We start from the raw sequence: 26,869 nt of genomic DNA on the forward strand, positions 1-26,869 counted from the left end.
TAGTCTTACACCCTCTCATTTCCAGATGCCACACCACGCCATGTAACATCTTGTTGCCTCCTGGTGCGGGGGATGTGAGTGCTCAAAGGCAGCGCACGGCCGGGGCCAGTGCATCCGGGCAAGCCGTCCCGCGAGAGGCTCCCTCTCTCCTGGCTAGCTTTCCCCCAACCCAGCCAATATGCCATCCGACATATGTATGGCCTGGCACCTTGTACTGTGCAGAACCACACAGTTTTGCATCGCTGGCCCCGGCCCTGGCTGAACCCATATTAACTCAAGCTCTCCAATGGCGAGCTTGGGCCTCACATGTACCTGTCCTCGTGCCGAGAAGAGCCCCCTTGCCCCCAAATGAGGCGCCTCGGGAGTGCTTGGACGGGCTCATTAACGTTTGCGGGGTAGCTGTGCCTTTTGTCGCAATAATAATAACGCCACGAAAATGTCGTCTTGCGGCCGGCATATTGTACGCTTGTCACCCAACCCAGCTTGAAGACTGCGGAGAAACGGACCCCAGGCAACCCCCACTGCAAGACTACTGGTGAACTTTACTTGGAAAAGATAGTGAGCTTGATTCTAGTATGTGATACATTGTCGATTAAATCCGGAACAAAGATATTGGATAAGCACCTTGAAATCGTAGCTGATTCTCGATGCTGTCATTGATCTTGGACAGGGAGCTTGGTCGAAATGCAGGGATGTGATGTGCTATCTTTTCACCATGTACCGCTGTCAAAAAAACAAGTCGCGCAGAAACATCCACTGAGACTGAAATCAACATGCTTTGAATCAATCTATAAAACTGTGCCCGAAAATTGCATCAACAGCATATTGGCCCCCGACAATATGCCCTGCTCCGACTCAACTGCCGTGATGGACGGTGCAAGGCCCTGGTGTCGACGCGATGTAGACTCGCCACCTGGGCCATTTTTATTGCAAGACTCCCATTTGCCAATTTATTGTACAAATGCCATCAGATAATAATCCAAGCCGTCACTAAACCAAGACACAGAGAGACGAAGGCGCTGGAGGGACCCAAGGCAAGTGGTGAACCGGCGGACGTGGTCGTCTCATTGCGCCCGTCGACGCAGTTCTGATCCGAAAAGTCCTTCTGGATGTCCGTCAAGGAATCCGTGATGCCCTGCGACAGCGCCTGGGAAATGTCTTGTGCCGCCGAGGGCACCTTGCTGTCAATCGCCGCGATCAGCCCCGAGGTGGCGTTGTTGATGATGCCGACCTGCAGCCGCACCACCTCACACAGGCGCTGCTTCTGGATCGAGCCCTTGAGCTTGACCATGTTCTTGGTGAGGTCGCCTGACAGCGACGACAGCTTGTGTACCGGCGCAATCAGGTGCACCGTCTCAATAAAGGTCAAGTTACCGGTAGCGTTAACGCGCGCGGTGCCGGATTGAATGGCCTGCACGATGCGGTCCGAGGCGGTGAGGAGCGTGGCCGGGTCCGCGACGCCCGTGTTGGCGACGGTAGAGAGCCCGTTGACGGCGTCAGTGACGTTGGCCAGCACGGAGGCGACGGTGTCGAAGTCACGCGCGACCAGCGCCTTGGACGAGGAGGAGGCGGCGAGGGTGACGCCTGCGAGCGACGCGCAGAGAGTGAGTGAGATGCGCATTTTTCGGTGACAAGTTGTTTGTAAGAGAATGATACAATGATACAAAAGGGTTGACACTAGGTATAGGCTCGCCGGAAGCGGCAACACCAAGGGTCTTGAACAAAATAGAAACTGTCGATGGGGGAAACGGGAGGCGTTGCCCAGCGCGGAGGACGGGACGGTGACCAACTCGTGAAACAGTGCCTTTTCAAAGCGCGATAACCACACAAACGGGCGCTAATACTAATACAAAGGGAAGAAGATGTCTCTTGGGCGCGCTCATCCAAGCGGCCCCTCGACTTTGCCCCCCCCCGGGCTTTGACTCGCTTGGGGTTGTCTGAGGCGCGCTACATATGTGCCCGTCCCCGGCTGCCGAGGACTCTCACGCTCTTTAAAGAGAACATTCCCCCCCAAACATGTGATTGCCAAGTTAAGAAGAAAGAATATGCTATTGAGAGAAAATCTGCTTGGTGTGCACGGGACGAACTTATCGCACCTCTCACACACACTTCCACGAAGCCTCCCCTGCGGCTCTTCTCGTATGACCATTCTGCGACCTACCAGTGGTGCCAAATTCTCTCTCTTGGCCCCCCCTCCCCGCATGATATCCCCAGACCGAGGGAAGCTTTGACAAAAAGTCTGTTCTTCTTCTCATACTCGACTGAAACCTTGGCCGCCACCTTTGCACATCCGAACACTAGGACGTGAGGTCGTAGATCATCATCGGCCCCCCTCCCTCCTCCTTCCCAGCCACAACATCACTTATACATGTGCCCGGTGGCGACTTTGTTAAATATCTCTTGATCACAGTCATTGTCTCCCCCCAAGGACTGTTGAAGCTCAAATCGTTCCTGACAACTCGGGGACCTTACTTAATCATGCCCTCCTCCCTCTCCAGGCTGCTGTCTCGCTCGAGCGCCGAGAAGCTGAGCACGCAGACCACAGCCACAACCATGATTGAACTACGCGAGGACTTTCGGTCCTCCGGCGACAAGGACAAAGGCGAGGAGTCACTGGAGAGCGGCAGGAGCAAGGTCCCGCGGCTCATCCCCATGCCCACGGCGGATCCTAGAGGTATGTGTACCCAGGTCTCAACTTGACCAGAGCGAGAGGAGAGAGAGAGAGAGAGAGAGAGAGAGAGCAAAGCAACTAACAAAACTCCCTCATCTAGATCCCCTCAACCTGCCCACCTGGCACAAGATGGCCGCCCTCGGGTCCCTCTGCCTGTTCGGCGCCATGGCCGCCGCCGCCGAGCTGGTCCTCGGCGCGATGCTGCCCGTCTTCAGCTTCCAGTACGCCGGTATTGACCCGAAGCTGCTGACCAAGGTGCGCCTGCCCGAGGGCGTCAACGCGCTGACCATCCTCGCCGAGTTCCCCGGCCCGCCCATCTGGGAGATCTACCTGCTGGCCTCGCTGCCCATCCTGATGATGGGCGTCACCAACATTGCCCTCATCCCGCTCGCCATCGCCACCGGCCGCCGCAACGTGCTGCTCATCACGGGCGTCGTCGCGCTCGCGGGGTGCGTCGGGTCAGGGTTCAGCACGTCGTTGGCCACGCACCTCGTCTGTCGTGTGATCCAGGCGGTCGGCGCGGGGACTATTGAGAGTCTCATTCCGTTTATCCTGCAGGATATCATCTTCTTCCATCAGCGAAACGCCGCCATTAGCATTGTATTTGCTACTCAGGTACGTCCTTGGCTGATAACTACGTTGGTCTCTTTGAACGTGGTCTAACTCCTCCCGCTTCCAGGGTTTGATCATTGTCGCTCTAGGCGTGGCAGCACCGTACATTATTGGCTACGCCGATTGGAGACTCATCTACTTTGCCACTGCCATCGCCGGCGCTGTGTTTTGGGTCTGCCTCTTCCTCACCCTACCCGAAACTAAGTTTGATCGTTCCCAAGACGAGAGCAGTACGCATCTCCTCCCTCTGCTCCCCCCTCGGCGCATATACTGATCACCACCTATAGATGGCATCCCGGCCGTGCCGCTCCGCCCCGGTCAGACCCGGCCCGACATCGACCACGTCAGCTACCCCGCGCGCTCCTTCAAGGACGACATCAAGCTCCTCCAGTGCAAGGTCGACTGGCGCGCGGGCATCGATGCCCTCTGGGCCTGCCTGCGCACCTTCTTCTACCCGCATATGCTCTTCGTCACGCTTCTCAACTCGGCCGTCATCGCCATGGCGCTCGCTGCCGGCTACACCACCGCGCCACAGCTCCTCGCCGACCCCTGGAGCTGGAACTTTTACCACCTCGGCTTCTGCCTCTTCCCGCTCATCGTCGCCGCCATCGCCTCCTTCCTCGTCTCCGGCTGGGGAGCCGACCAGGTCGCCAACTGGCTGGCGCGCAGGAGCGGCGGGCGGGATCCCGAGTTCCAAGCGCTCAACCTGATCATCCCGTGCGTGGTTGGCCTCGTGGGGTGCATCGTGTTTGCCGTCTCGGGAGACGACCCGGCAAAGTACCACTGGATAGTGTTCCTCCTCGGTCTGGGCATGATTGCGTTCGCTTTCCTCGCCACAAACACGATCGGAATCGTCTACGTCCTGGAATCGTACCCTCATCTTACCGGACCGGCCTTGGTCAACATCGCGTCCTTCCGCCTCGTGGTGGCCTTTGTGCTGTCCTTCCGGGTTTCGGAGTGGGTTGCTGAGCTCGGGTACCTGAAGACGTTCATCATGTATGCCGGAATCCTGGGTGCGTTTATCCTGTTCATCCCCATCATCTATAAATGGGGACCGAGCTGGAGAAAGCGTTGGCCTGGGCTCCCGAGAACTTGATTCTCAAACAACTACAGCTTACAGATTTGCAAGTACAGACGAGCCCAAGCGGCTGGAGTAGAGGGTGTCGGGAGTGTTGATGGCCGACTATTGTCATCGTGTTCAGTACTTTTGCATAAATTTAAAATTCTTATTATCTTGTTATACTCTAGAGTTACAATGTGACTTATTAGGAGTTATCTGCGCAGTGTCATAACAGGTGCGAATCTCACTGGCTAGAAGTAGAGAAGTAGACATGGGCTCCAAGCTACAGTACAGCCCAATCGCGTAGTTATTTGACTTGAACTTTTATTGTCTATTTAGATTCTCAATATGTGCTATAAAACACTTATTCCGTGTAAACCGCTGATTTCTACCAAGGTTACTCAGATTGCTACTACCAGTCAGAATATAGACAAGAACCGCGCGACAACAGCCAAGGACAACAACGTCTACTTACTCTTGCCGCCATACGCCGCGATGGCTTGATTGAACGAATCGTCAATCTGCCCCAGCACCTGCTTCGTCACGTCCTGAAAGTCCGCGCTCAGCTTCCCCGCCACCTCCCTGCCTAGCGCGTCCGCGTCCTGCCGCAGCTGGTACAGGCACGCCAGCACCACCAGGCGCAGCTGGCCCAGGTTGCCCTTGAGGCCCGCCAGCGTCGACAGCACGCCCTCGATGACCGGCTGCATGTTGAGAAAGTCGCCGCCGACGTCGATGGAGTGGTCGGCAAAGGGCGGCGCGGCCTGCGTGTCGCGCATGGTGGAGAGGAGAAGCTGGTGGACGCGCACGGAGTCGACCTCGAGCTGCAGCGAGCGCGCGATGCCCAGCGAGCCCGGTTGGATGCCCTTGGCGCTGGCGTCGAGGCCCTTCAGGAGGGCGCTGATGTTGGCGATGTCGTTGCGGACGGTCTGGAAGTCAGTGGCGGCGGTGAGGGCCAGCAGGCCGAGGACGCTGAAGAGGCCGGGGAACCGCATATTTCTCTTGTTCTTCTCGGCCGCAAGGCGTAGTTTGTGACAGAGTCGTGATTATTGGCACTTTGGCGGATTGACCTGACTTAAACCAAGTAACTAGTTGTGCGTAACTTGGTCTACGACTACAATTCAGCTTAGTCTAAGTGAAAGGTTACATTAGAGGGTATGCTGCGTGGCTGCGAGCCTATCTACATATGTACACATATGTGCACATATTAGTACACGCCGCAAAAAGCCACTTACCGAGGCGCGACGATCTTTCTTTCCGCATTGGGATCAAAGCTCAAGGCATATGCCTCATTAGGCATGCCTACCAGTGGGAGCAACATAGTGTCTGTCGTGGCCAGCACACATATCGGCCATTCATGTGCTTGCTACAAAACTCAAAGACAGATTGCTAGCTTAGTTTTTATTCTTACCAAATCTTGACTTCCTCCACCGCTTCAGCTTGTTTGTCTCGTACCAGAATAAAAACCTTCAAGATGCGCTGGTTTCTGCCTGCATCAATTGGCCTCCTCCACGCCGCCGTCAACGCCCAGACACCAGGTCCGTTATTCACCGCGCAGGTATCGTCAAAAACAAAAATCATGGAAAATAAGATTCTAACGGAATCACTTCAAGTATCGTCCGAGGTATTCGACAAAACGCTGCGGTATGCGCAATTCGCCGCCGCAGTGTACCAGGAGGACTGCCCGACGCCGCCCTTTGGCTCCGAGATTGTCAAGAGTGTCGACGACGCCGACACGAGCACCCGAGCGGCCATCTTCCGCGACGACAAGGCCAAGGAAGTCATCGTCGCATTTCGCGGCACCTCGTCGCCTCGGGAGCTCGACTTTGACCTGGCCTTTACGCTCGTCCCGCTCAGCGTGCCAGGCACGACCTGCCCCGACTGCAAGGTAAACGAACCCAGGACCACATCCATCACGCCGAAAAAGAAAAAAAGGGACAAGTTTCTAAAAATGAATGTTTGTCATTGCTAGGTCCATCAAGGGTTTCAAGAATGCTACACCGCCCTGATGAAGCCTCTGGCCACGACCCTGCAGGGCTTGCTGTGCGAAGATGGCTGGCGCCTCGTCGTCACGGGCCACTCCCTCGGCGGGGGCATCTCAGCCATCGCCGCGGCATCCTTCACCGGCCTGGGCTTCCAGGTGTCTGAAGTGTTTACCTACGGCGAGCCGCGCAACGGAAACGCCGCCTGGGCGCGGCACGCGAGCGAGGTGGTGCCGGACGACCGCTACTTTCGCGTGACGCACTCCACGGACGGCATCCCGCAGATCCCGCCGGCCGTCCTGGGCTACGTCCACCACTCGCCGGAGTACTTCCAGAGCGAGGAGGCAAACAACACGGCCGGGTCGACCTGGAAGTGCGAGATTGACTCTCCGGTACGTGGCACGATAACATGCCATGCCTCCCCTCCGTCTGGTGGAAGCTAACATGGCTGGGAAATTAGAAATGCAATGCCGGCCAGGATTTTGGATCGAGTCTGGTCAATAATGCGCACGTGTCGTATAGCAATACCGTGGTTGGGAGCTCGTTGTTTGTCCCGGCCTGCGGTGCGGTATGGCCATGAAGGCGATGTCTCAGTCAAAGACAGGAAGCACACGAGACGCCCCGGGAAAAAATGAGCAGTGCCAGTGTGTGCAAACCAGGTCAATGAGCTTAATTTAACGTTGAGGAAGTTTGAAAAAAAAAAGTATTCCAGAGAGTCTGACCCAATTGTGAGCCGACAGAGGACGAAGTTGTAGTATACGTAATGTAGGTGTAGCCAGGCAGTGCTCAAGACTGAGCCTTACCCTCCGAGCGCAGCCTCCCCCCCCTTCGCGGTCCATCTATCACGCGACTGCGATGAGAGTTCTATCTTTCTTGTTGTATCAGAAGGCACAATCATCACGAATGACCCTGCCTTTAGTCGCAGTTTGCATGTTCAAATGGCGCCGAGTTTGCACCACAACGATGACACGGGCCTCGAACGGTGACGGGCGACAGACAAACTCAACCTCTAGTTCACGCACCGCAACAAACAAACTCATGGGCAAACATGACAATGCCTTCCAAAAAAAATTATAAAGACGTCGGGTTGAGACGTTGTAGTTTCTCCCAACCAGGCTTCTCAACTTCACTCATCACGGATCTTCGCAACACCCACCCTTAGCATTCGCATCTTATCCAAGCCCTTACTTTGTCACCAAGACATCAATATCTTCTCGAAAAAAAAAACCCCCATTACTCTCAACCGTCGTTTACCAAGTGCCACAATGCCGACTCTCTTCCGATCCGCTCTCCTCCTACTTGTCGCCGCGGCGGCCGGGGTGAGCGCCGTCCCGGCCCCGGCCCAGCCACCTTATGGGTGCACTCCGGGCTTTTCCTACTGCGGGACGGACGATTACGAAGTCTTTACCTGCAATACTTTCAGTGATTTCGAGAAGTCCAGCGACTGCTACCCTTTACGCTGCAAGGACGGCCCCGTTCGGGGCCAGGTTGTCTGTGTCAAGTAGATCCACCAAGGCAGCAAAAGGAAAGTGGTAGCTGCGGGTGCTCCAGCAAGCAGCCTTTTGAAAGATGTCTTGGAGCAGGGGGGTGGCACATTGGGTGGACGATGCGCTCAGGGGATTGGGGTCATATGGCATGGTATTGGTTGGGGTTGTTGATGCCGATGGAATGATCTGGTCAAGCACGTTATCATTCCTTCCGACTCACTCACTACATGTGCTTCAACTGGCCGTGCTCATGTTCGGGAGGGATAAGGCGATGAGATCGTTCTCGAGTTGTTTGTTACTCTTTCCTCATGTCGGCCATCCGGCCTACATGAGTGTGTCATGTATTGAAGCCGAGGCTGCCGACTGCAGGTTTTCGGTGTCACGAGAAGATATAGTAGGCATGATGTGATAGCAACGTTGACGGTCCTTAATTTAAGAGACAATTCATCATTCTTCTTTTATTAGAGCAGCAGTGCGTGCATGTGTTGGAGTGCATTCATGACAGGTGCCTTACTTTGAGTACATGTGAGTTTCTCTCGGCATTGCCCGTGCTGATCCCCCCACTCACACTCAAAACTACCTCCATGGCCAGCCAAGGTAGAAAACAAGGCTGCTTGTCGGATTTGGAGATGTAATGCAACATGAAGCTGGCGGCTTGCTGCGTTGGAGCTAGCTACGGCGCTGGGGTCAGTCGGGGCGGGAAGGAGGGAGGGGTGTCTCCAACACTCGACTCCCTGTCCCTACGTGATGGAATAGTACGCGTATCTGGTATACTACTATCTGCATGGGAAGACAATGAAACGAGCTAGTTAAGCCATTGCCGAAAGTAGACATGGGCTTGAAATAAATATTTACTTTGGGAATGTAGTGAGCAAGTTGCTGGATCACAGGCGGCCATTGACGGAGAATAACAGGTTCACCACTGTATTTTTCTCTTTCTTGTTTTTCTTTTGCATCTCAATCGGGCATCTAGAACCCTTTTCCAAAAATGCATTTCACGATGCTCATTTCCTTGTTCCTCGTCGCGCCGGCCATCAGCCACCTCGCACCGCGCGACAACAGCACCGGCATCGTCGGCTCCATCTCCGCCATCTCGGGCCAGCTCGCCGCCATGAACGCAACCCTCGACCGGATTCGCGGCCCCGACGACGCGCAGGCCGCCGTCGACTTCCAGAACCAGGCCACGCAGCTGCGCGCCGACCTCACCGCCGCGACGGACTCGGTGCGGGGCTCGGCCGCGCTCGACGACGACGCGTCGGCGAGCGTGGCCTACGCGGTCGTCGGCATCACCGACGTCACGTACGCGGTGCTCGGCAAGGTCGTGGCCAAGCACGACGTCTTCGACGGGCTCGGCGGGGGCGGCGCCATCACCGGCCTGGTGCGCGAGGAGCTGCAGGAGCTGCAGAACTCCACGCTGGGGTTCGGTGAGGCGTTGACGGACAAGTTCGTCACACAGGTCCGGAACGTCGCGCCGCTTCTGCTCTCGTCGTTGGAGTTTCACTTTTATGAGACCATCCAGGCCTACGCATAGGAGGCTGCGGGCGGGGATGCATAGTACAACGCAAGTCCTTTGTCACCGCCGCAACAACGCGTATATCGGTGTCAGGAAATTGCAAAAGAAAAAGAGAAAACTGCTCTAGCTGCGTGGAATGGCTAAATAGAAATAAATCATATGTTGGCATAATGCTCACTTCCACTATGTGAGAGTGCTGGAGATATATACGCCTACTACTTACACGGTAGTATCGTGTCCTACACTACCAACCCCTCCAACGTGGCCCCCTCAAGACGACATGGCAGCCGCTTCGCACCGCTGTTCCTCTTGCTGTGTTCTATAGAACTCTTCGATACGCGCCTGAATATCACCCGCTGGGATCTGCAAAACGGAAGTTGCGCCCACCCAGCGGCCCAAGGGTTACCCTTCCTCGCGCTGTGCAAACCCGGCACCGGAGCTTTGGTCTTGATTAGAAGCAGCCCCATTTTCCGACATTTCTCCCTGTGGCCTGATCGGCCAGCTCAAGTCCTCTGGCAAGCGTGTATGGCCCTGCAACGGGCCAAAACAAATGGCGTCGGTTAGTGAAATATACTCGGGGTAGTCAAATGTGCTCCGCACCCTCAATTTCGGTTTCTTTGCAGGTATGCGACGCTCCCAGGGGGCCCTGTGTATTTGATGGTATGCCATCGCATCATAGTGGTCGTGGCGCTCGAACTTGTCAGTGTCACAGAAAAAAGGAAAAGAGGGCGCGGTCCTGACGACGATACAGTGGCTTCGGAAGCCCGCGTCGAGTGTGCGGCCAGCTTTTTCAAGATGAAGATAATGAAAACTATCTTCTCTTTACTTGTGACGGTTGCTGTTGTTGTTGTTGTGGTGGTGGTGGTGGTTTGTGTAGCGGCGCTTTTATTGTTGGTGAGGTTTTCGTTGCGTGGCTTCACTCCGATGTGAGTAGGCAGATTGGCGACCAGGCTATTTAGTCGCGTAGTAGAGGTGGGGAAAATGGGACAAAGAGATGGGGGAACGCGAGTCTTTAAAGAATATTTGAGCTTTGCTGTTTTCTCTGCGTATGTTTGTATTTTCAGACTCTAAATTTGGGTTTGTGGCGATGATGGGTATCACGTAGCGGCGCTCACTTTCTACTAATGCCTGCTTTTAATGACGGCTTGAAAGTTTGTTGGCCACGGCAGGCAGTATCGGAAGTGAGTTCTAGGCCGATTTTACAGTTCTATTTTACTATTTAGATACGTTCTTTTAAAACGGGAGGGAGCACATGAGCAGAGTAGTTTCATTCACACTGTATTCCATTGCGCTACCCGCTATCTAGGTGAGAGGTCAAGATAAACCTGGACAAATTAATGAATCAGGGGTAAACTCATACCCTTTCAGCCAGTCCGCCGCCTCAGATGTTTAGCTCAACATCCACGGATCGACGAGCAACGCTGGATCGACGCGAAGCAGGGAGGCCAAAGAAGGAGAATCCGCCGCTGCCGTACGCCGCAATGCCTCTGTCGAACTGCGCGTTGATCTGGCCGACAAGCTGGGTGGCCACGTCCTTGAAGTCGGCCGGGACTTTTGCGATGATGGCGTTGCCCAGCGTAACCGTCGCCGCCTTGAGGTCCTTGATCTGGCCCGAGGCGATGGGTGTGACGATGTAGAGCTTGTCAAACTTGGGCTTGACGGCGATGAAGGCGTCGATGGACTTGGTGGAGTCGGTGATGATGGTGTTTACGGTGCTTGCGAGCGCGAGGGCGTCGTCAGAGGTGAGCGGCTGCGAGTTATTGGCGACGCCGCTGGCCTTGTCAATGTCCGACTTGAGCGTCATGCTTGCGCCGAGGACGGGCAGCGCGCCAAAGATGTCGCCCGAGAAGCCGTTGAGCGCGGCCGTGAGCGCGTTGATGCCGTCGTCGACGGTCTGCAAGGCTGAGTTGACGGCCGCGCCGTCGGCCAGCACAGTGGCAGCCAGGGCGATAGTAGGAGCGATGAGATTGGAGAGAAGCATCTTGGACAGAGAGAGAGTTGGGCCAAAGTAGGGTGACTGAGGGTGGATGAAAAGCCGGTGATGGATGATCGGTTTCTACATTCAAAACACACGAGAGAAATCCGGAGTATTTATAGACGACATTTTACTAAAGGAAACAACTACATGCAATTTGAGGTTGTATTGCCGTCATTTGTGTAGTAGTTGGTGTGTCAGAGTTGTCAACCGACCATCCATCTCGCTGTCTTACATCCGACCATCCATCTCTCTGTCTTACATCCCAGTACGACCATGGTCGTTCATGTTCTGGGATGTGAGTCCGAAAAACAAGACATTTTACCCATAATCGAATAAGCATATCCGTCTCGTGAAGAAATGGAGCTACATTCACTCCAGCATGCCTCGGCGATCAAACACCCATTGTCACATATGTGCCAGCCACGGAAGACATCTGTGCGCATACATATGTACCGACAGGCACACCCCCCCTCCCCGCCATTGCTACGCCACTTTCTTGCCATTGCCTTATTGGGTGGAAGCTATTGTTTGATCCCAGTAAAATCGACCGTAAAAGAACAAGGCAACCTGGTGCAGGTTCTGGGCGCAGCGCCCAGGAACCTGCATCCAGCACAGGCGGCCCGTTCATGCCGCAACGACTAATCATATGTGGCGATTTCCCCAGAAGCAGCTCCATTTGCCTTGCTCCAACTTCCCCGCATTCTGAGAGATGGCGCGCTATTTCTCCGGAGAAGCTTCAGGTAGGGGAAGGGGAGGGGCAGTCGACTTACACGCTGAACTGCCGGGGTCCAGCCACGCCGGGGCTGGCACCGAGTTCGCGTCCGGTCGACGAGAACCGAGAGGAACGTGCTCTGATCGAGCACAAGGAGTACGATGGTGACCGGAAAGCACTTGGACGTACCTTCAATTGCATTTTCAGCTTGGCGTAACTGGGCTTCCATCTCGGCTAATCATTGAGCCCACATGTCTGTGGCCTCGTCGAGTCTAGCAGCCAGCCAAGTCACTGAAGTGAGATGTATAAGAAGGCATCAATCTTCTGCTCTACAATCCTAGGACAACAGCAACAGCCCAGGCAGTTCCGCAGATCACAGCTTCTCTTCCCTCACTCCACAAAATCTCTCATCTTCTCCAAGACACTCACCAACCTCCCGTTCCCACAATGAAGTTCCTCACCCTGGTCGCCCTCGCCACCGGCGTTGCTGCCAGCGTCGTCCGCCGCGACGTGTCCGTCATCACCGGCGTGCTTGGCCAGGTCGGCACCGACCTCGACGGCCTCAACACGGCCGCCAAGGGCTTCAGCGGCGACCCGTCCGCGCTCCTCGACGCCTCCAACAAGGCCATCCAGGACCTCAAGGACGGCGACGCCAAGGTGCAGGCCGTCGCGCCGCTCAGCCTCACCGACGCGCTCGCCCTGACCGGGCCCTCCAAGGACCTGCAGACCAAGGGCGACGCGCTCCTGGCCACCATGAAGGACAAGAAGGCCGCCCTCGCCGCCGCCGGCCTCTGCGACGTCACCCGCCTGCAGGTCACCGACCTCCAGACCGCCTCCAACGCCCTCATCAAGACGATCGTCTCCAAGGTGCCCGCCGCTGCCCAGTCCATCGCCCAGAGCCTCGTCGCGCCCCTCCAGCAGGACCTTGCCGCCGCCGTCGACCTCTTCAGCGCCGCCAACTGCGTCAACACCGGCGGCGGCAGCCCGACCACCACCGGCCCGGCCTCCTCCACTCCCCCCGCCACCACCACGGCCGCGCCCACCTCCACCAAGCCGCCCGTGACCACCTCCGCTCCCACCGTCCCTACCACCACCACCAAGCCCGGCATCCCCACCACCACCGCCCCCGGCCCCGGCAACGGCACCTGCCCGGCCGCCGAGACCGTCACCGTCACCTCCACCGACACCAAGGACTGCACTCCCACCCCCACCTGCACCAAGAGCGCCCCCGTCACCGTCACGACCACCACCAAGGCTTGCCCGACCGGCTCCAAGCTGCCGTGGTAAGGCGGAAAGCGGCCGTCGCGTGTGAGTGAGCGGCATCAAGGCATACCTGGTTCAGGCAAATGAGAGAATTTTTTACTTCTACGTTAGATAAGAATTGCCAAAAGATGTAGAGAACCATGGCTATATAGTTTCTTGGTATAGTTATTACTACAACATCTGTGTTTATAAAGTCATTGCTGTCATGTTTGTATGTACTTCATCGGTCTTCATATTGTCATTTTTAAATTTAAAAGAAGATTACTATCTAGACAGTCACCACTACTTCAATACTTCTCATAATCTGCTTTATCCAGTTTTCCTCTTCGACGTCCACCCCGACAAATCTTGTCTCGCCACCGAGTACCTCGCCCGTGACAGCACCACACAAAGCCAGGCTCGATGCGCCACGCGGCACATACGTTGCTCCTTTTTGCTCCCCAATTCGTTTCCCATTCTTGTCCTGGACCTCATACACCACGGTGCCCAGATCGACTTCAAACTGAGACGGGTTCATCAAGGAAATGGTGCTGCTCCTCACGCCATCTGTACCCACCTCCTCCTTAACCAGGGTGCTCTGCAGCGACTTGAGACCTTTGAGATGGAGCACCTTGTGATAGACAATGATAGACTTCATCCCCATTGCTTTGACCGTGGCGTGGCCGTTTTCCAGTCGCAAAGTCAAATCCTCCTCTTTCATGATGGCTGCAACAAAAGCCTGGAAGGCGCCCATGTCGATGATGTTGATCAGTTGGTCAACGATTGTGATGGTCGCGCCGAGCGAGCCCATCTTGATGGAAGGCACGTTTAAACGGCCAAATGCACCTTGTGGCCCTACTAAATCCACAGTCATTTCCGAAATTATGGCCGTAGCCACACCGATCTTTGTCGCTTTGCCTTTCAAGGACATCACGAACGAGCTGCTACAGGGTAAGTCCATGTGCGTCAACAGAGTCTCGGTTGCTTGCTTTACCTGTGTGTGGCATTGGTGATCTTGATCAACTCAATCTCCAACTTGCTCTTGTTCAGAATGGCTTGGGTGATTGCGTTCATTTTGTAAGAAGCTCCACAGTTGTATGGTGGATTGATGGCGAAATGTTGAGAGGCAGTTCCTGTTCTGATGATCCGAGTTAAAGGTGAACTGCAGGAGAGCGGGAGATTGCTGGGAAGGCAACGTTTTAAATAATCAAAATAATACACTGACTAGAATCTTCGGCGTCAAATTCGTGTACTCGTGTACACCTACATATGCTGTCTTCACCCTGCAATGCGGCCTCAGTCAATTCCAACCTCAAAGTGTTGAGACGCACAGACGTGTGCGTGTAGCCCTACGTGTCGCCTTGTATTGATCGGACCATGCCGTCGATGCCGCGTCATTTGGAAAATGCATTACCTTACTCTAATTCATTCGCGTCACATGTCTCCATGTCCTTGCAGAACGATTCATTGTCTTTTGTGTGAGTGACTCACGTCAAATATCACATGTCAGAACTTCCCTGTATATCCCGGTAGGGCCACACAGGTTGGCAGCACTTTTTGATGACACTCCTCAACGAAATTTCGGGGACAACTCACCTTCGGATATCGAGAACAGCAGGCACCAAGTGAATGGCCGTGGGTTGCGCTGTTTTTGAGAATCACAACCATCATGGCTAGAATGAAGCGAAAATGGAAATCATCGAGTCTTGATGGCAACTCGATGGCTGCTCTGTGTGATAATTTGCGTGATTGACAACAAAAACCCATTAGTCTATGTTTCTAAGTCTCTTCTTCTATATCTTAATTGCCCAATCTTTAGAAATCCCGAAGTCTTCATTAGCACCAAACGTGCAAACTTGGTTCGCGTCCACCCGCCCCTTCTCGTCTTCCCCAACAAACACGCCATATTAAAAGATCGGCATCGTAATCTGTGTAGTCCATTCAATGTTCTCGTCGTGACACTCGATCCGATCGCGACAGGTTCCAAAAATGCGGTCCCACAACCTCGTCTGCTTGCCATAGTTGGCACTGGTCTTCCACCCCTTTCGGTGATGCAGATCATGGTCTTCGATGATGAGTTCCGCCGAGTAGATGCGCAGCAGCCAATTGAACGGATTTGGCGGCGTGGCGGCCATACGCAGACCACTGTGACCGGCCAACTCGGCGAAGACAATGTACTGATGGCACACCCACCACTCGTAAAAGCCCATGGGAAAGCCTATCAACTTCATGGTGAAGTAGGCTAGCAACGGAATGCCGGCAATGTCAAAGATCTCTTGCTCGGTGTCGGCGTATAGGGTGAGGAGCGGGTTTGGGTGCTTGGTCAGGTGGTGAGTGCGATGGTACTGCCAAAGCCCCTCCACAGTGTGCATCAGCCGATGATACCAGTAGAACCAAAAGTCAAGGATGATTGCGTAGAGTCCCGTCTCAAGGGGTAGCAGGTAGAGTTGCATGGTAGCGGGGGCTTTGCTGGTCTGATAGGCCAGAAAGACCGTAAAGACTGGCCGGAAAGTAGACGTCGACACAAGCGACCAAAAGACCTGGAAGACGCTGTTGTCGGGTACACCGTCGCGCTCGTGAACGTCGCCGTCGAGAAAGCCAATTTGCTCGCCAAGCTGGCGCAGAATGTGCAGTTCGCGGATCGCATTGAGCTTGAAGGCAAGGCTGTAAAACACGACAGCCTGCCACATGGTCAAGTTGTGGCCGGTGTAGAGGTAGTAGCAGTGGTGCAGCAGGAGGGGCGCAAAGGCGTGCGCGAGAATCCACCGATGCTGGTACCAGTCGTTCAAGTACGGCACCTTGTCGGTCTTTGGATGCACCGGGATCTGCTTGTCGAGGTCGACGTGATGGAGACGAAGTATTTCGTATGCCCAGTGGAAAATGTTCCATTGCGACCGGTCTTTTCCCCTCCAGGTGGACGCGATGGAGTCCTTGGGGTTTCGTTGTACGCTCATCTTGACAGTGGATCTTATTTCGGGAGCAGAAAAGACAAAGAAAGAAGTTGCTGCTCTTTCACCGTGTATGTAGAGGGAAAAGAGTCTGGTTTGTCAGGTAAGAGCCTTTCATCAAGCCGTCCCTTCGGGTGGCCAAGTCGCCTTATATCCATCGGCAAACCACGCAATGCGGGTGAGAATTGAAACAGAGCTGTCTTGCCGCACAATACTTACAACTGCAGCATGATTTCACCGCTTTTCCGAGGCATACGAATCGCCGCGCGTAAAATTCGCACGCCTTCATTCGGGCGTTGACGTACGTCACATGTAGTGCCTCGGCATAATCGGCAGCCCTCGCGAATGATTTGCTGGGCAGCGATATAGAGCTTACGGCTAAGAACAGACGACAGGCTAATTGAGCCAAGATAAGGTCCTTCTTCGAGCGCAATGCTAACGCTTGGCCAAGGAGATTTGGCAGAGTGCTATTTCGGCTACCCTGTTGGGTAGCTCACTCGCTGCCATGTCGATAAGCAGTTTAGTATAAAGTAAAAGCAAGTTGGGAGCTCATACAAACACCTGGCCTACAGGCTACCTAATCTCTCTTAAGTGAAACTCAGCATTCTTGTAAAAGGGAACACCATCTCTAAGGCAAAGAGCTATCTGCAGAGCGATGTTGCCAGGAGGCACAGCCACGATGTTGGTAGGCCAAAGCCACATATAATCCGCCAACAGATCACCCCCTCGCTAATCGCAAACCCTACCCAGCAAGAGATAGAATGACGGCGTGTTGTAATTTGCCACAACCAGTCTTGCCACGCGTTGTTGATGAGCCGAGGTTCACTTGCCCGTCGTTGGGCGGGGTCGCTGCTGGACTAATAATTCTTGGCGGCGTGCTTCCGCAATCTTGAGGAGGCTAAAAACAGTGAAATCATTATTTATTTCATTATGTACCTAGATCAGCCCTTCCTGATTCAGCCCTAGGATACGGCTAGCTAATAAATAAGGCTGAGGTCGCACCTGTATGACCTCTGGTTGTTGGTCTTTGGAGAACGCCCAAATGGCCTAGGCGTGATTTCAGTATTAGCGGCGGAACTCGGGAGTTGCAGTTGGTTTTCCTGGCAGCGTGCGTGACAAATGGTGGTTTCAACGGCAGTAATATCTGCAATTTGCAGCCGCGTAAAATGATCCGAACTTTAAAAACTCGGCCGGGGATCCCATGCGGCTATTTCGCGTTCAATTTGAGATACCCAAGATTTTTTGACCTTCCACGTCTTCGCGTGCGCGTTCGGTTTTCTTGGCAACGTTCTTCCACACAGCTCGGCAAACTATGGGCCCTACCCTTTAGCTCGGAACGCTTTAACTCGCCTTCCGGATTTTCTATTTGCTTCAATCCACTTCGCGCTGGCTTGCTCTCTCCCCTCCACAACCAGCTTTTCACCTCGTCGAACCAACCGGTTCCTTTCTCCAAAGCATCTCCATGGCTTGAGAGGACGACTGCATGCTGCAGATCCCTCTTCTTCAGCTTTGACACATGCAAAGTCGATAGAAACCTGTGACCTCGCCAGCTGGCCTAGTGAGGAGCTGCCGCGCGTTCTGCTCATCACCCCCAACCATCAGCGTCAATCTTCATCATGGTACGAGGCTCTTGTGAAACATCGGCTTTGCAACTAGTTGCTAACTCTTGCTTTCAGTCTTCGTCTTTCCTGGCCGCCGGGTCGGCGAAGCACGCCTTCGAAAGACGCGTCGACGAAATCAAATCACCGAAAAGGTAAACCAACCAATTTTTCCGGCCCAGCACATCTTGCCTAAAATGATGATTGTATCAAATGGGAATCTCTCCTAGATATTAATGCGGAGAAACCGATATCTATCTTCTTTCCTGACTGGCAAACCTTTCCACACATACTTTCTTACGCATTGCCTTGCGACGCAGCTAACGATCGCATCATTAGTGATATCAACGCCTTGATCCTAGACTACCTGACAATGGAAGGCTACCCCAATGCGGCTGCAAAGTTTTCCAAAGAGGCAAATTTGCAGCCTCAGCAAGACATCGGTTCAATTCGTATCCGCCAAGAAATACAAAATTGTATTCATAGTGGAAACATTGAATCCGCCATCCAGATGCTCAACGAATTGGACCCGCAGGTAAGCCATATTGCTTCTCGAGTCATCCCTTTACATGATTAAAACAAGAGTTATACATGCACCACGCATATGGACCGGCATCGGTCCGTGATGATAAACAACCACTTTTTAATGATTTCACACCCTCACTCACATTTATATCGTTGCTTCGCGGTCGAGCCAACGCTAACAAGCGAACGCAGATACTAGATGGAGATAAGGCGTTGCACTTCTCTCTGCTGCGTTTGCAGCTTGTCGAGTTAATAAGGACGTGTAACGCTACGGGAGGCGACATCAGCCCAGCGCTGAAGTTTGCCACGGAGCAGCTAGGCCCTCGTGCACCTACAAACTCTCGATTTCTTGATGAACTTGAGAAAACAATGGCTCTCTTACTGTTTTCCCCTGACGCTCTTGAACCCCAACTAGCCGCGTTGTTGAATCCTGAGCTTCGCCGCGACGCTGCTGATAATGTTAATCGCGCTATTCTACGACACCAATCACGCCGGCGCGAGGCGGCGATCCGCCAGCTTGTCAAAATGCGGGCTTGGGCAGAATCTGCAGCTCGGGATCGCGGCATCAGTTTACCTGAGCGGCTAGACGTAAGCCTGACTGCTGAGAACGAGGATCGACGCTATGCGAACACTGACAACGGACACGAACCCATGGTGACGGTATGATGAACATGATTATGATTTGGACTGGCGTTTTCTTGGTTTTTCTGACTCTCTGGTCTGCGACTGGCCGTGTACATTGTGAATTTTCTGCGTGGCAGTTCACTGGAGTTTGGATTAGGCTACACGGTGCTCCGTGCCGTGCATGCTACATTTGCAGCCTATTTTTATACCTCGTCTCTATAGCGGCAATTCTTGAACCTCTTTTACGTTCCAATGCTAATACCCATCGATTGTGCCTCCTCAGTGTTCATAATCACATTTAATGGTATCAACGCAGGAAGCATGAAAGGGACTTGTAGATTAAACAAATGAGATTCTTACACAGTCTTTCAAAACAAAGGCATCGCAATCTACTTCGTGCGGATGTGCTTGAGCTTGCGGGCACTGTATAGGAAGTTGTTGGCGTACGCTTTCGGAGTGAACTTGCGGGTGTTGGGCTCCTGCACGAAGAATTCGTAGCCCTGCTTCTCAGCAAAGTGAATGGCATCTTCTTTGGTCTCGAAGCTGAGGTGCGTGCCCTGCATGTAATCCCCCGAAGACTGCCATCCCATCAGAGGGTTCTCCCAGCGGTGGCCCTTGGGAAGAATGTCCCAGTCCATGCGCCAATCGTGGCCCCTCCAGGTCCCGGACTGTGTAGCGGCCTTGGACTCCTTGTATATTCTGCAAGTGGTTAGAATGACACCTCCGCGTTTGACTACAAGTGCCCAACACGGTATACAGGAGACCTACCTGACGGTACGAGCCTGGAGCTCCATAGGAGCGCCGGAAGTGACGGCGGCGGACCGGACGTCGTCGGTGCCGTCCTGAACCGATCTGGGCACGGGTGTAAAGGTCCTGCGGCATTGGTCAGCACCGTTGCAAAATTATTAAGATCTTTAAGCTCTCGGGCAGGCGCTCACGAGGTGGCCTTGTCGTGAGGAGTGTCGAAGTCGGGCTGGTTGGGGGCGGCGGGCGTGCCAGTAACCTCCTTCTCGGCGCTCTTCGCGACGGAGCTTTGGAGGCGCTGGGTGGCCATGGGCACGGCCAGGCGCGGCGCGGCGGCGCTTCGCAGGATGCGGGCAATGCCCTGAGATCGGAGAGCAGCCATGATTGGATTGTTGCTGCCGCTCAATTGACGACGAGAGAGAGGCCCTTTTTTGCTGTCGAGATGAGCAAGTGCGACGTTGAGATGGGTACTGCGACGCAAAGCAGCTAAGGGTGGGTGCTGATTGGCTGACAATGGAGCGACGTTTTGCCGGGACGAATGCTTTTCGGAACGGCGACTCTTTAGCTTGCAAGCAGCAGAACCACCAATACCCTCAACCCGCAAGACCATCTGAAATTGAGCAGCTCCCACGACCGTCGACGGAACGAAGTGGCAGGAAAAATTAATTTAAGTGCACCCTACTCGACCTTCAGCCAACCACCGACATTATGAGCTTCGTCACTCGCCGTGGTCTTTCCACCCTCATCCCCCCAAAGGTGAGCAACGCCATTTTTTGCTAGGCCCCCGTCATGTCCCGGAGCTCGTCTTGATGACCCAATTGCTAACTAGACCTGTCACAGGTCGCCTCTCCTAAGGTACGAAACCCTGTCTATCTACTTCCGATAGCTTGTTCGCGACGCCGGCGACGCAAAATGCCAGTCAATGACCCATTGATCTATCGCCGAGACGCGCCGAACATGTCGCAGCTTACGGCATCGGCGCAACCACGACAAAGTCAACAATCGACGACGCTAACTCGAGGGAACAATTAGGCTATTGGTGGCGCCCCTGACGCTCTGCGCATGCAGCGTGTTGTCAGTTTCTACGAGAAGCTTCCTCGTGGTGCCGCCCCTGAGGCCAAGGCCAAGGGTCTTCTTGGTCGCTACCAGGCCCGCTACTTTGGCAAGAAGGCATCTGCTACCCGTATGGATTATCGTCTGCGAAGCTCGGGCTTCTTACCAGAAGTCTTGAGGCTGCATGCAAGGACCCTTTTGCTGACATTTTGCCTAGCTATCATCCACGCTATTGTCTTCCTTGTCGGCATTGGCTACGCCCAGAACTACTACTTCCACCTGCGTAAGATAATTCTTGACAGACGAAAGAATTCTCGACTGACCGATGACGTGCAGGCCACCACAAGAATAACGCTCACTAGGCGAGCTCACTCGATAAAGCGAAGAGCATTCGGTGACAACAGAAGGGCTGTGTAAATAGACTCCTAGAGGGTGTTGTCATGCCACACCTGTACTTCCTTTTGTAACAATTCAAACAACGTTGGAAACATTCGGCCTCGTGATAGTTTAAATGGTGCACATTATATATTGCAAGCTCTATCAGATGCTGGCTACTGTGGCCTGTATATTCGTCGTGCAATCTATTGGCTAGGTACCTATTCACGACAGGACGAGCGAGCCAATTAATCAGGAGCAAAGAAGAAAACACTCAAGCGCAGGTGTGTCAAGATATGTCACCCTGGGATAGTACAGGCTATATACTTGCGTGGAGATGGACACGGGTCATTGAGGGGACAACGCAGTTGGGCCGCAATGGTTTGACGATAAAATGGGCCATGACGTGCACGCATGATACACCGCTCCTGCAAGGGTTTTGTTCATCGGCAGAGCCGTGCAAGTCGTGGTGCATCAGTAAGACGGGCATTGGAGAGATATGAAAGACGAGTGGTCAAAAGATGGTGGCTGAGGCAGCACAGGTCATGCAACACGAGATACACGGTGTGCTGCATGAGCGTGATTTACGGGCGCCGTGTGAAAGAAAAGCGAAACGGGGATAATGCAACAGCTATAATGCCTCCTTTCAGCGTTTTGGCTGCTATATACGGATGTCTTTTGCATTTCATGCAAAAGTTACACTTCAAACACAAACAAGCTGACTGCGTGGTGCAGTTTGCCCAAGTTGGTGGCATTATTGCTGCTGTCGGCGGCTGCTGGAGCTGCGGCTTGATACAGTGGAGTTCAAGTAATTCTGAGCAAATCATTAAGGACCTACCGTGGCGAGTTACCGAAGTACACTATTGTTCCAGTCAAGTAATCATTCAGCAGTGATATCCGAGAAGGTAACTCACGCAATCGAAATAGGTGAATTACCTCTGTCCGAAATATCAACAACTTTTTGATTCACCCGCGGAAACGGGCGCTTCAAAAGTGTCACCTGACTACCGCTCAGCGAATGGTGCTTTTTTTAGGCGGCGTTGCTTGAAGCAGCTAAGACAGCACGCTAGTCCTGATTCGTGCACGGGGCCCAAAGTATGTTGTCCAGCCGCAGTAAAAGCAGGAACCTCCATTGCAAGCGGTATCTCACCCTGCCTTAGTCACACCTGGCACCTGGCGACGCTCCCCATACCTAGAAACAATTCGAGACTCTCGACCAGAGGCACCGCCCTGCCACCTGCGACCGTGTTCCATCGTCTGCGAACCCTTAATTCGCATTATCAGATTAGAAAACCACCATCACCGACCGGGAAACCCTTACCGTCCGCCGCCTCTTCGTCTCCAGTCTCTATTGTTGCGCTGCCCCGTAGCTGAGAAGCTTCTGTCCACCGACGACCTGAGCCAGCAGTCGTCGTCCCCCTCGCGAGCGGCGCACGCCTGTATTCAAGGACGGATGATGGCCACAGAGCCTGCATTTAACAAGCTAGCTGAAGTTTCCGTCTCGCACCAACTAAACAACGTAAGTGCTGCCCGTGGCGAAAGCAGATTTGCGTTTGCGGTTTGCGCCATCGCTTCAGCTTCGGCAAACGGTCGACTGCGGCTGCCGCCATCTTGACACGAAGCACAACATTCTAACATGCCACCTTTTTGTCTAGCATCCGAACGGTGCCCAGCATGGCGTCGATTACTCGGCTTTAAACGGCGGCTTCCACAACATCGAGGATATAGCCAACAAGCGCATCACCAGTGTCGAAGAGCAATTACATTCCACCGACGTTAGTGTGAGCGGCGGATCCGACACGGAAGCGTCGCGAGCAAAGGATGGTGAAAAGAGTCACAGCAGAACCGGCTCTGCCGCGAAGAAGCCCGCCATGTTCAAGGCTGTCTCCGTCAACAAGACGTTCTTGGCCGCCAAGGCGAACAGCTCGAGTATAGTCTCAAGAACAACAGAACGGCCCTCGGGAGGCTCCAATACACCCCCTCCTGGATCATCAGCTATATCAGCATCTCGACCCAGGCTTGTCGCCAAGGCTGGCAACGGCGCGAGAGATTCGGTGCCGCGTTTCACTGCCACGAACGGTAGCAAGTCAGGGTCCGTACCAGATGCAAACGCGGTTTGGAACAAGAATCGACGTATGTATCGCCATCGCTACTTAACCTCTCAAGCATAGCAAAACTCGGTAACTGACCTTGTCAATAGCGCCAGAGCCCAAGAAATTTACCGATGAGGAGCTCAAGAAATACGGTATTCATATGGCTAGTCGCCTTAATGAAGACGATGCACAAGGGCAAAACAAATGGGCTGATATTGACGACGACGACGACGACTGGGCTCCAGAAGCAATCACATGGGGCGATGGGACAAAAACGAAACTGCCGCATCCCGACGAACATCCACCACAAGAGGATGTCTCTCATGGCTCTCAAGATCGATTTAACCCGAAACACGAGGTACCCGGCCGAACTCCCCAATCAGAATACACAATACCAAAACCTGCCGGCCTACCTTCCGGAAAAGGTCTCGTTCTGAAGGGTGCCACCCAAGATCGCCCAGCTCTTGTTGCAAAGCCACCACAGCCACCGGCTCCGGCCAAGTCTCCTTGGGCCCAGCTACCTCCCGTCGAGCGGCCACAGCAGCCCTGGAGTGAATCAACGGGGTCACCTCGGGGCTCATACAAGGAGCCATCGCCTCTAAAAATGATGGCTCCCCCGCCTAAGGAAATTGCTGCAGATGATTTCAACCGTTCCTCGTGGAGAGACAGCCATGCCGGTAGCGGTGGCCGTGAGCTCTACAACTCCCAGTCTGGACGACTTGAGCCTGTCCCAGACCGCCGTGGATCGATGCTCTCCGATCATTCGAGCAGACAGCTTGCCGTTCTCCAGCGTCAAGCCAATGACCATCCAGAGCCGTCTAGCGCTTTTCAAACGAGCCGGACTAGCCACGACGGCTCTTTCAACCGAAGACGAGCATCGTCTAATGTTAGCGGTGGCAGTGGTTTTCTCCAGCGCGGTGCTCGCGCCGGTGAGGGACAGTCACATTACCCTTCCGACGATCGTGGCCACCGGCGGCCATCATTTTCTGGCTCAAACGAAGGGCGTTATACCCAGCACAATATGAACGGCCCTAACCGACAACATCCTCTTTGGAATAACGCGGAGACGTCAGATCTGACACATGCGGAGCCGCCGATGCCACAAGAAGACGATGTTGAATACCAGAAGAAGTTGATGAAGGAACGTGTTGAGCTTGCCAGAAAACGCCGGCAAGAAGAAGTCGCTCGCGAAGAGGCCGCTCTGAAGGAGCGTATCCAGAAGAAGCTGGAGGCGCTTGGCCCTGCACCAGAAAAGAAGCACGAAAAGAAGGACGCTCCCGGTCGTGACGAACCCAGGCCAACCCAAATTCATCGCCGTGAAAGGTCGGTCGACAAACAGGTCTCACACCATGCCAATACAGGCCCGAAAGATCCGACATCAAGACGCCTTTCGCAGACTCAGGAACAGCAGCCTGCTGAATCATGGTCTGGTACTAGTCCTCGCCCAGACAGATTGTCCGCTTGGGGAACTGGACCAAATGGCCTGGGGAGGAACGTTTGGGGGTCCCCAGATAATGACCGCGGTCTTGGCAATGGAACTTTCAATCCTGACTTGGGTCGAATCCCGGGTGCAACTGGTACATCAATTCAGACTGCCAATGGCCCGCAGCCACTTTCATTACCACCGGCGATGCAAACAGCACCTATCGGGTCCCGAAGCTCTCGATATGATGGTCCTGGAACAGATCTCGCTAGCAAATGGGTTGCTGCTGTTGCCGATAGCGATAAGAAGCTAAATGCTACCAGGTTGGCTGAGCACGTGAATATGGAACGTCAACTAGCTGAAAGAGGTATTTCAGCGGACGATGCTCAGCCTGTGATCAAGGAAACTTGGCGACAAGTTCATGCACCTGGCGATGGCACCCGCCAAGTCGTAAACGCCACCAAGGTGCCGATGCATACCGTCAATGCTTGGAAGGCCCCAAGAGAAGACCCGAGGCATGCGGAACAGCCAAACCCTAGTGTTGCTGCGGGAGTCATTGGATCGGCGCCGCCACATATGCTGGCCCAAAATGCTAACGCATCCTCGCAACCACGGACTTCCCGTTTCTTCCCTGCCAGAGAGCAGCGTCTTGACTCACCGCCAGATACAATCAGGCCGTCTTCGCCATCCGCTCCCCCGCCTACTATGGAGGGTCATCCTGCATATGAGGGCGATGCTAGACGTCCTCAGGTTTCACTGCCAAAACCACAGCCGATTGTGAAGCTCCCACCTTCAGCCAGCCAGCACCAACAGACGCCGTCCAACCGCCAACAGCCCGCCTGGAGTAACAAGGGACCGCCCAACGGCCGTGGGCCACAGCCATACGGTCATCAATCTCAACGAAGTGCAGAGAGCTCTCAGGAACAATGGCAAGACCGTATCAACAGCTTACTTCATAAGGTCTCACCTCCGAAGCCGACCATAGGAATGTACGTTGTGAACGTTGCTAGCCGTTCTGGCTATGACCACAACGGAGCAGGAACTGCAGCAACAGTCGTCCTCCCAGGAAGCCCTCGCCAACCGCAACGGCTCGTATCTGCTCCCAAGCCACCCGAATCTAAACCTATGGCCGAGGAATGTTTCGAGGAACAGGAGATGGGTTCTCTCCCTATAATTCGACTTCCGACCAAGACTCCTGACGCTGCTTGGCAACCTGTCGTGGTTCAGTTGAAGCCTCTCCCTAGGCGGTACCTTGTTCATGCTAGCAGCATCATGGAGCCATTCCGCGTCACCGACGAACACTCCGGCAATTCTGGCATTATTCGTGTTCATCTCCCAGGCATGCAGTGGCAAAAGACTGTCGCATTTCCCCAAACAACAAGCCCCTCTCGCGGCGGTCGTGGTAACGGCAGACCTTCGCCTCGCCATCGTGGTGGTGGACGAGGTGGCAAACGAGAAGCACCTAACTCTCACGGAGACTCGCCTACGAATCACGGTCGGGGCGGTCGTGGGGGTTATCGTGCAAAGGGTTCTGACAACTGGAACCGCAACTCAAGCCGAGTCCAGTCTCAAACGCAGCTCTCAAGTTAGTGAGCTGTTCAGCTGGGCGCTTTTGAGCCTGTTGGCTGTGTGAACGGCATCAATGATTTGCCACGGGATATGGTGTGTGGATAGGAAAGTGCCGCAGGGTTTAATACCAAAACTATCACACAAAAACGCATCCAGGTGCGAAACGATGCTGCCATCCGGAAGGAGATAGGCCAGCCCAAATGTACAACTTTGGAGTACTTTGAACATGTGCTCATTCGGAATGCATCAATTGTGTTGGTTTTCAGCTTTGCACAGTGCGCTGCTGCCCTTTCACTTCCTGGTGGAAGATATCATCAACTGGGGCATGGCGCATTTTGTTTTCGCAAAACAGTAATGCAATACGGGCATTTCTATTTCTTATATGTTTTTTTTCCTTTGAGAGTTCTGATGTGTTGTTCTTCGCCTTGATAATTATGTGGACTGGAACGAGACAAAACTATTTCTCTTGCTTGGTTGTTCGAACCTCTTCTCCTTGGGCGTGATGAACGGGAGTTCTGGGGAGAACTAAGATATTACTAGGGGGATCAAATGGAAGCCCAGATAAGGCAAGGCAAGTGGGCAAGTGCCTATAGTCTGCAAAGGGGGAGGATCGCATACCAAGAGCTTTGGAATTACGGAAACAACTCATGCCCTATGAGGAAG

The 26,869-nt window shown here is 54.0% G+C and overlaps 12 protein-coding genes across 12 annotated transcripts; 6 read left to right on the forward strand and 6 right to left on the reverse strand.

Moving 5' to 3' along the window:
- Positions 1–967: 967 nt before the first annotated feature.
- Positions 968–1,621, reverse strand: ISF_07056 (Cell wall galactomannoprotein; the record flags this gene model as incomplete). The annotated part of the gene is made up of 1 exon (XM_018850660.1): positions 968–1,621. The coding sequence occupies one exon, from the start codon at positions 1,619–1,621 to the stop codon at positions 968–970; it is 654 nt and encodes a 217-aa protein (XP_018702305.1).
- Positions 1,622–2,478: 857 nt separating this feature from the next.
- On the forward strand, positions 2,479–4,440 carry ISF_07057 (Major facilitator superfamily domain, general substrate transporter; the record flags this gene model as incomplete). The annotated part of the gene is made up of 5 exons (XM_018850661.1): positions 2,479–2,674; positions 2,772–3,286; positions 3,351–3,513; positions 3,571–4,353; positions 4,418–4,440. 5 exons carry the CDS (start codon positions 2,479–2,481, stop codon positions 4,438–4,440), a joined length of 1,680 nt encoding a protein of 559 aa, XP_018702306.1.
- Positions 4,441–4,810: 370 nt separating this feature from the next.
- Positions 4,811–5,335, reverse strand: ISF_07058 (Cell wall galactomannoprotein; the record flags this gene model as incomplete). The annotated part of the gene is made up of 1 exon (XM_018850662.1): positions 4,811–5,335. One exon carries the CDS (start codon positions 5,333–5,335, stop codon positions 4,811–4,813), a length of 525 nt encoding a protein of 174 aa, XP_018702307.1.
- Positions 5,336–5,814: 479 nt separating this feature from the next.
- ISF_07059 (ferulic acid esterase A faeA) lies at positions 5,815–6,902 on the forward strand (the record flags this gene model as incomplete). The annotated part of the gene is made up of 4 exons (XM_018850663.1): positions 5,815–5,878; positions 5,954–6,228; positions 6,313–6,714; positions 6,783–6,902. 4 exons carry the CDS (start codon positions 5,815–5,817, stop codon positions 6,900–6,902), a joined length of 861 nt encoding a protein of 286 aa, XP_018702308.1.
- Positions 6,903–8,797: 1,895 nt separating this feature from the next.
- ISF_07060 (Cell wall galactomannoprotein) lies at positions 8,798–9,340 on the forward strand (the record flags this gene model as incomplete). Its single annotated transcript, XM_018850664.1, has 1 exon — positions 8,798–9,340. The coding sequence occupies one exon, from the start codon at positions 8,798–8,800 to the stop codon at positions 9,338–9,340; it is 543 nt and encodes a 180-aa protein (XP_018702309.1).
- A 1,363-nt stretch (positions 9,341–10,703) lies between these two features.
- ISF_07061 (Cell wall galactomannoprotein) lies at positions 10,704–11,303 on the reverse strand (the record flags this gene model as incomplete). Its single annotated transcript, XM_018850665.1, has 1 exon — positions 10,704–11,303. One exon carries the CDS (start codon positions 11,301–11,303, stop codon positions 10,704–10,706), a length of 600 nt encoding a protein of 199 aa, XP_018702310.1.
- A 1,156-nt stretch (positions 11,304–12,459) lies between these two features.
- On the forward strand, positions 12,460–13,299 carry ISF_07062 (cell wall galactomannoprotein Mp2/allergen F17-like protein; the record flags this gene model as incomplete). Its single annotated transcript, XM_018850666.1, has 1 exon — positions 12,460–13,299. One exon carries the CDS (start codon positions 12,460–12,462, stop codon positions 13,297–13,299), a length of 840 nt encoding a protein of 279 aa, XP_018702311.1.
- A 244-nt stretch (positions 13,300–13,543) lies between these two features.
- On the reverse strand, positions 13,544–14,328 carry ISF_07063 (hypothetical protein; the record flags this gene model as incomplete). Its single annotated transcript, XM_018850667.1, has 2 exons — positions 13,544–14,195; positions 14,249–14,328. 2 exons carry the CDS (start codon positions 14,326–14,328, stop codon positions 13,544–13,546), a joined length of 732 nt encoding a protein of 243 aa, XP_018702312.1.
- Positions 14,329–15,161: 833 nt separating this feature from the next.
- Positions 15,162–16,208, reverse strand: ISF_07064 (Fatty acid hydroxylase; the record flags this gene model as incomplete). The annotated part of the gene is made up of 1 exon (XM_018850668.1): positions 15,162–16,208. One exon carries the CDS (start codon positions 16,206–16,208, stop codon positions 15,162–15,164), a length of 1,047 nt encoding a protein of 348 aa, XP_018702313.1.
- Positions 16,209–19,338: 3,130 nt separating this feature from the next.
- On the reverse strand, positions 19,339–20,075 carry ISF_07065 (NADH dehydrogenase ubiquinone Fe-S protein 4, mitochondrial; the record flags this gene model as incomplete). Its single annotated transcript, XM_018850669.1, has 3 exons — positions 19,339–19,648; positions 19,718–19,822; positions 19,888–20,075. The coding sequence occupies 3 exons, from the start codon at positions 20,073–20,075 to the stop codon at positions 19,339–19,341; spliced, it is 603 nt and encodes a 200-aa protein (XP_018702314.1).
- A 326-nt stretch (positions 20,076–20,401) lies between these two features.
- ISF_07066 (ATPase, F0 complex, subunit F) lies at positions 20,402–21,108 on the forward strand (the record flags this gene model as incomplete). Its single annotated transcript, XM_018850670.1, has 5 exons — positions 20,402–20,449; positions 20,534–20,548; positions 20,726–20,876; positions 20,964–21,029; positions 21,083–21,108. The coding sequence occupies 5 exons, from the start codon at positions 20,402–20,404 to the stop codon at positions 21,106–21,108; spliced, it is 306 nt and encodes a 101-aa protein (XP_018702315.1).
- Positions 21,109–22,577: 1,469 nt separating this feature from the next.
- Positions 22,578–26,227, forward strand: ISF_07067 (hypothetical protein; the record flags this gene model as incomplete). The annotated part of the gene is made up of 3 exons (XM_018850671.1): positions 22,578–22,640; positions 22,777–23,254; positions 23,322–26,227. The coding sequence occupies 3 exons, from the start codon at positions 22,578–22,580 to the stop codon at positions 26,225–26,227; spliced, it is 3,447 nt and encodes a 1,148-aa protein (XP_018702316.1).
- Positions 26,228–26,869: the final 642 nt, after the last annotated feature.

This window comes from Cordyceps fumosorosea (assembly GCF_001636725.1).
Source record: "Cordyceps fumosorosea ARSEF 2679 chromosome Unknown scaffold_19, whole genome shotgun sequence".
NCBI lineage: Eukaryota > Fungi > Ascomycota > Sordariomycetes > Hypocreales > Cordycipitaceae > Cordyceps > Cordyceps fumosorosea.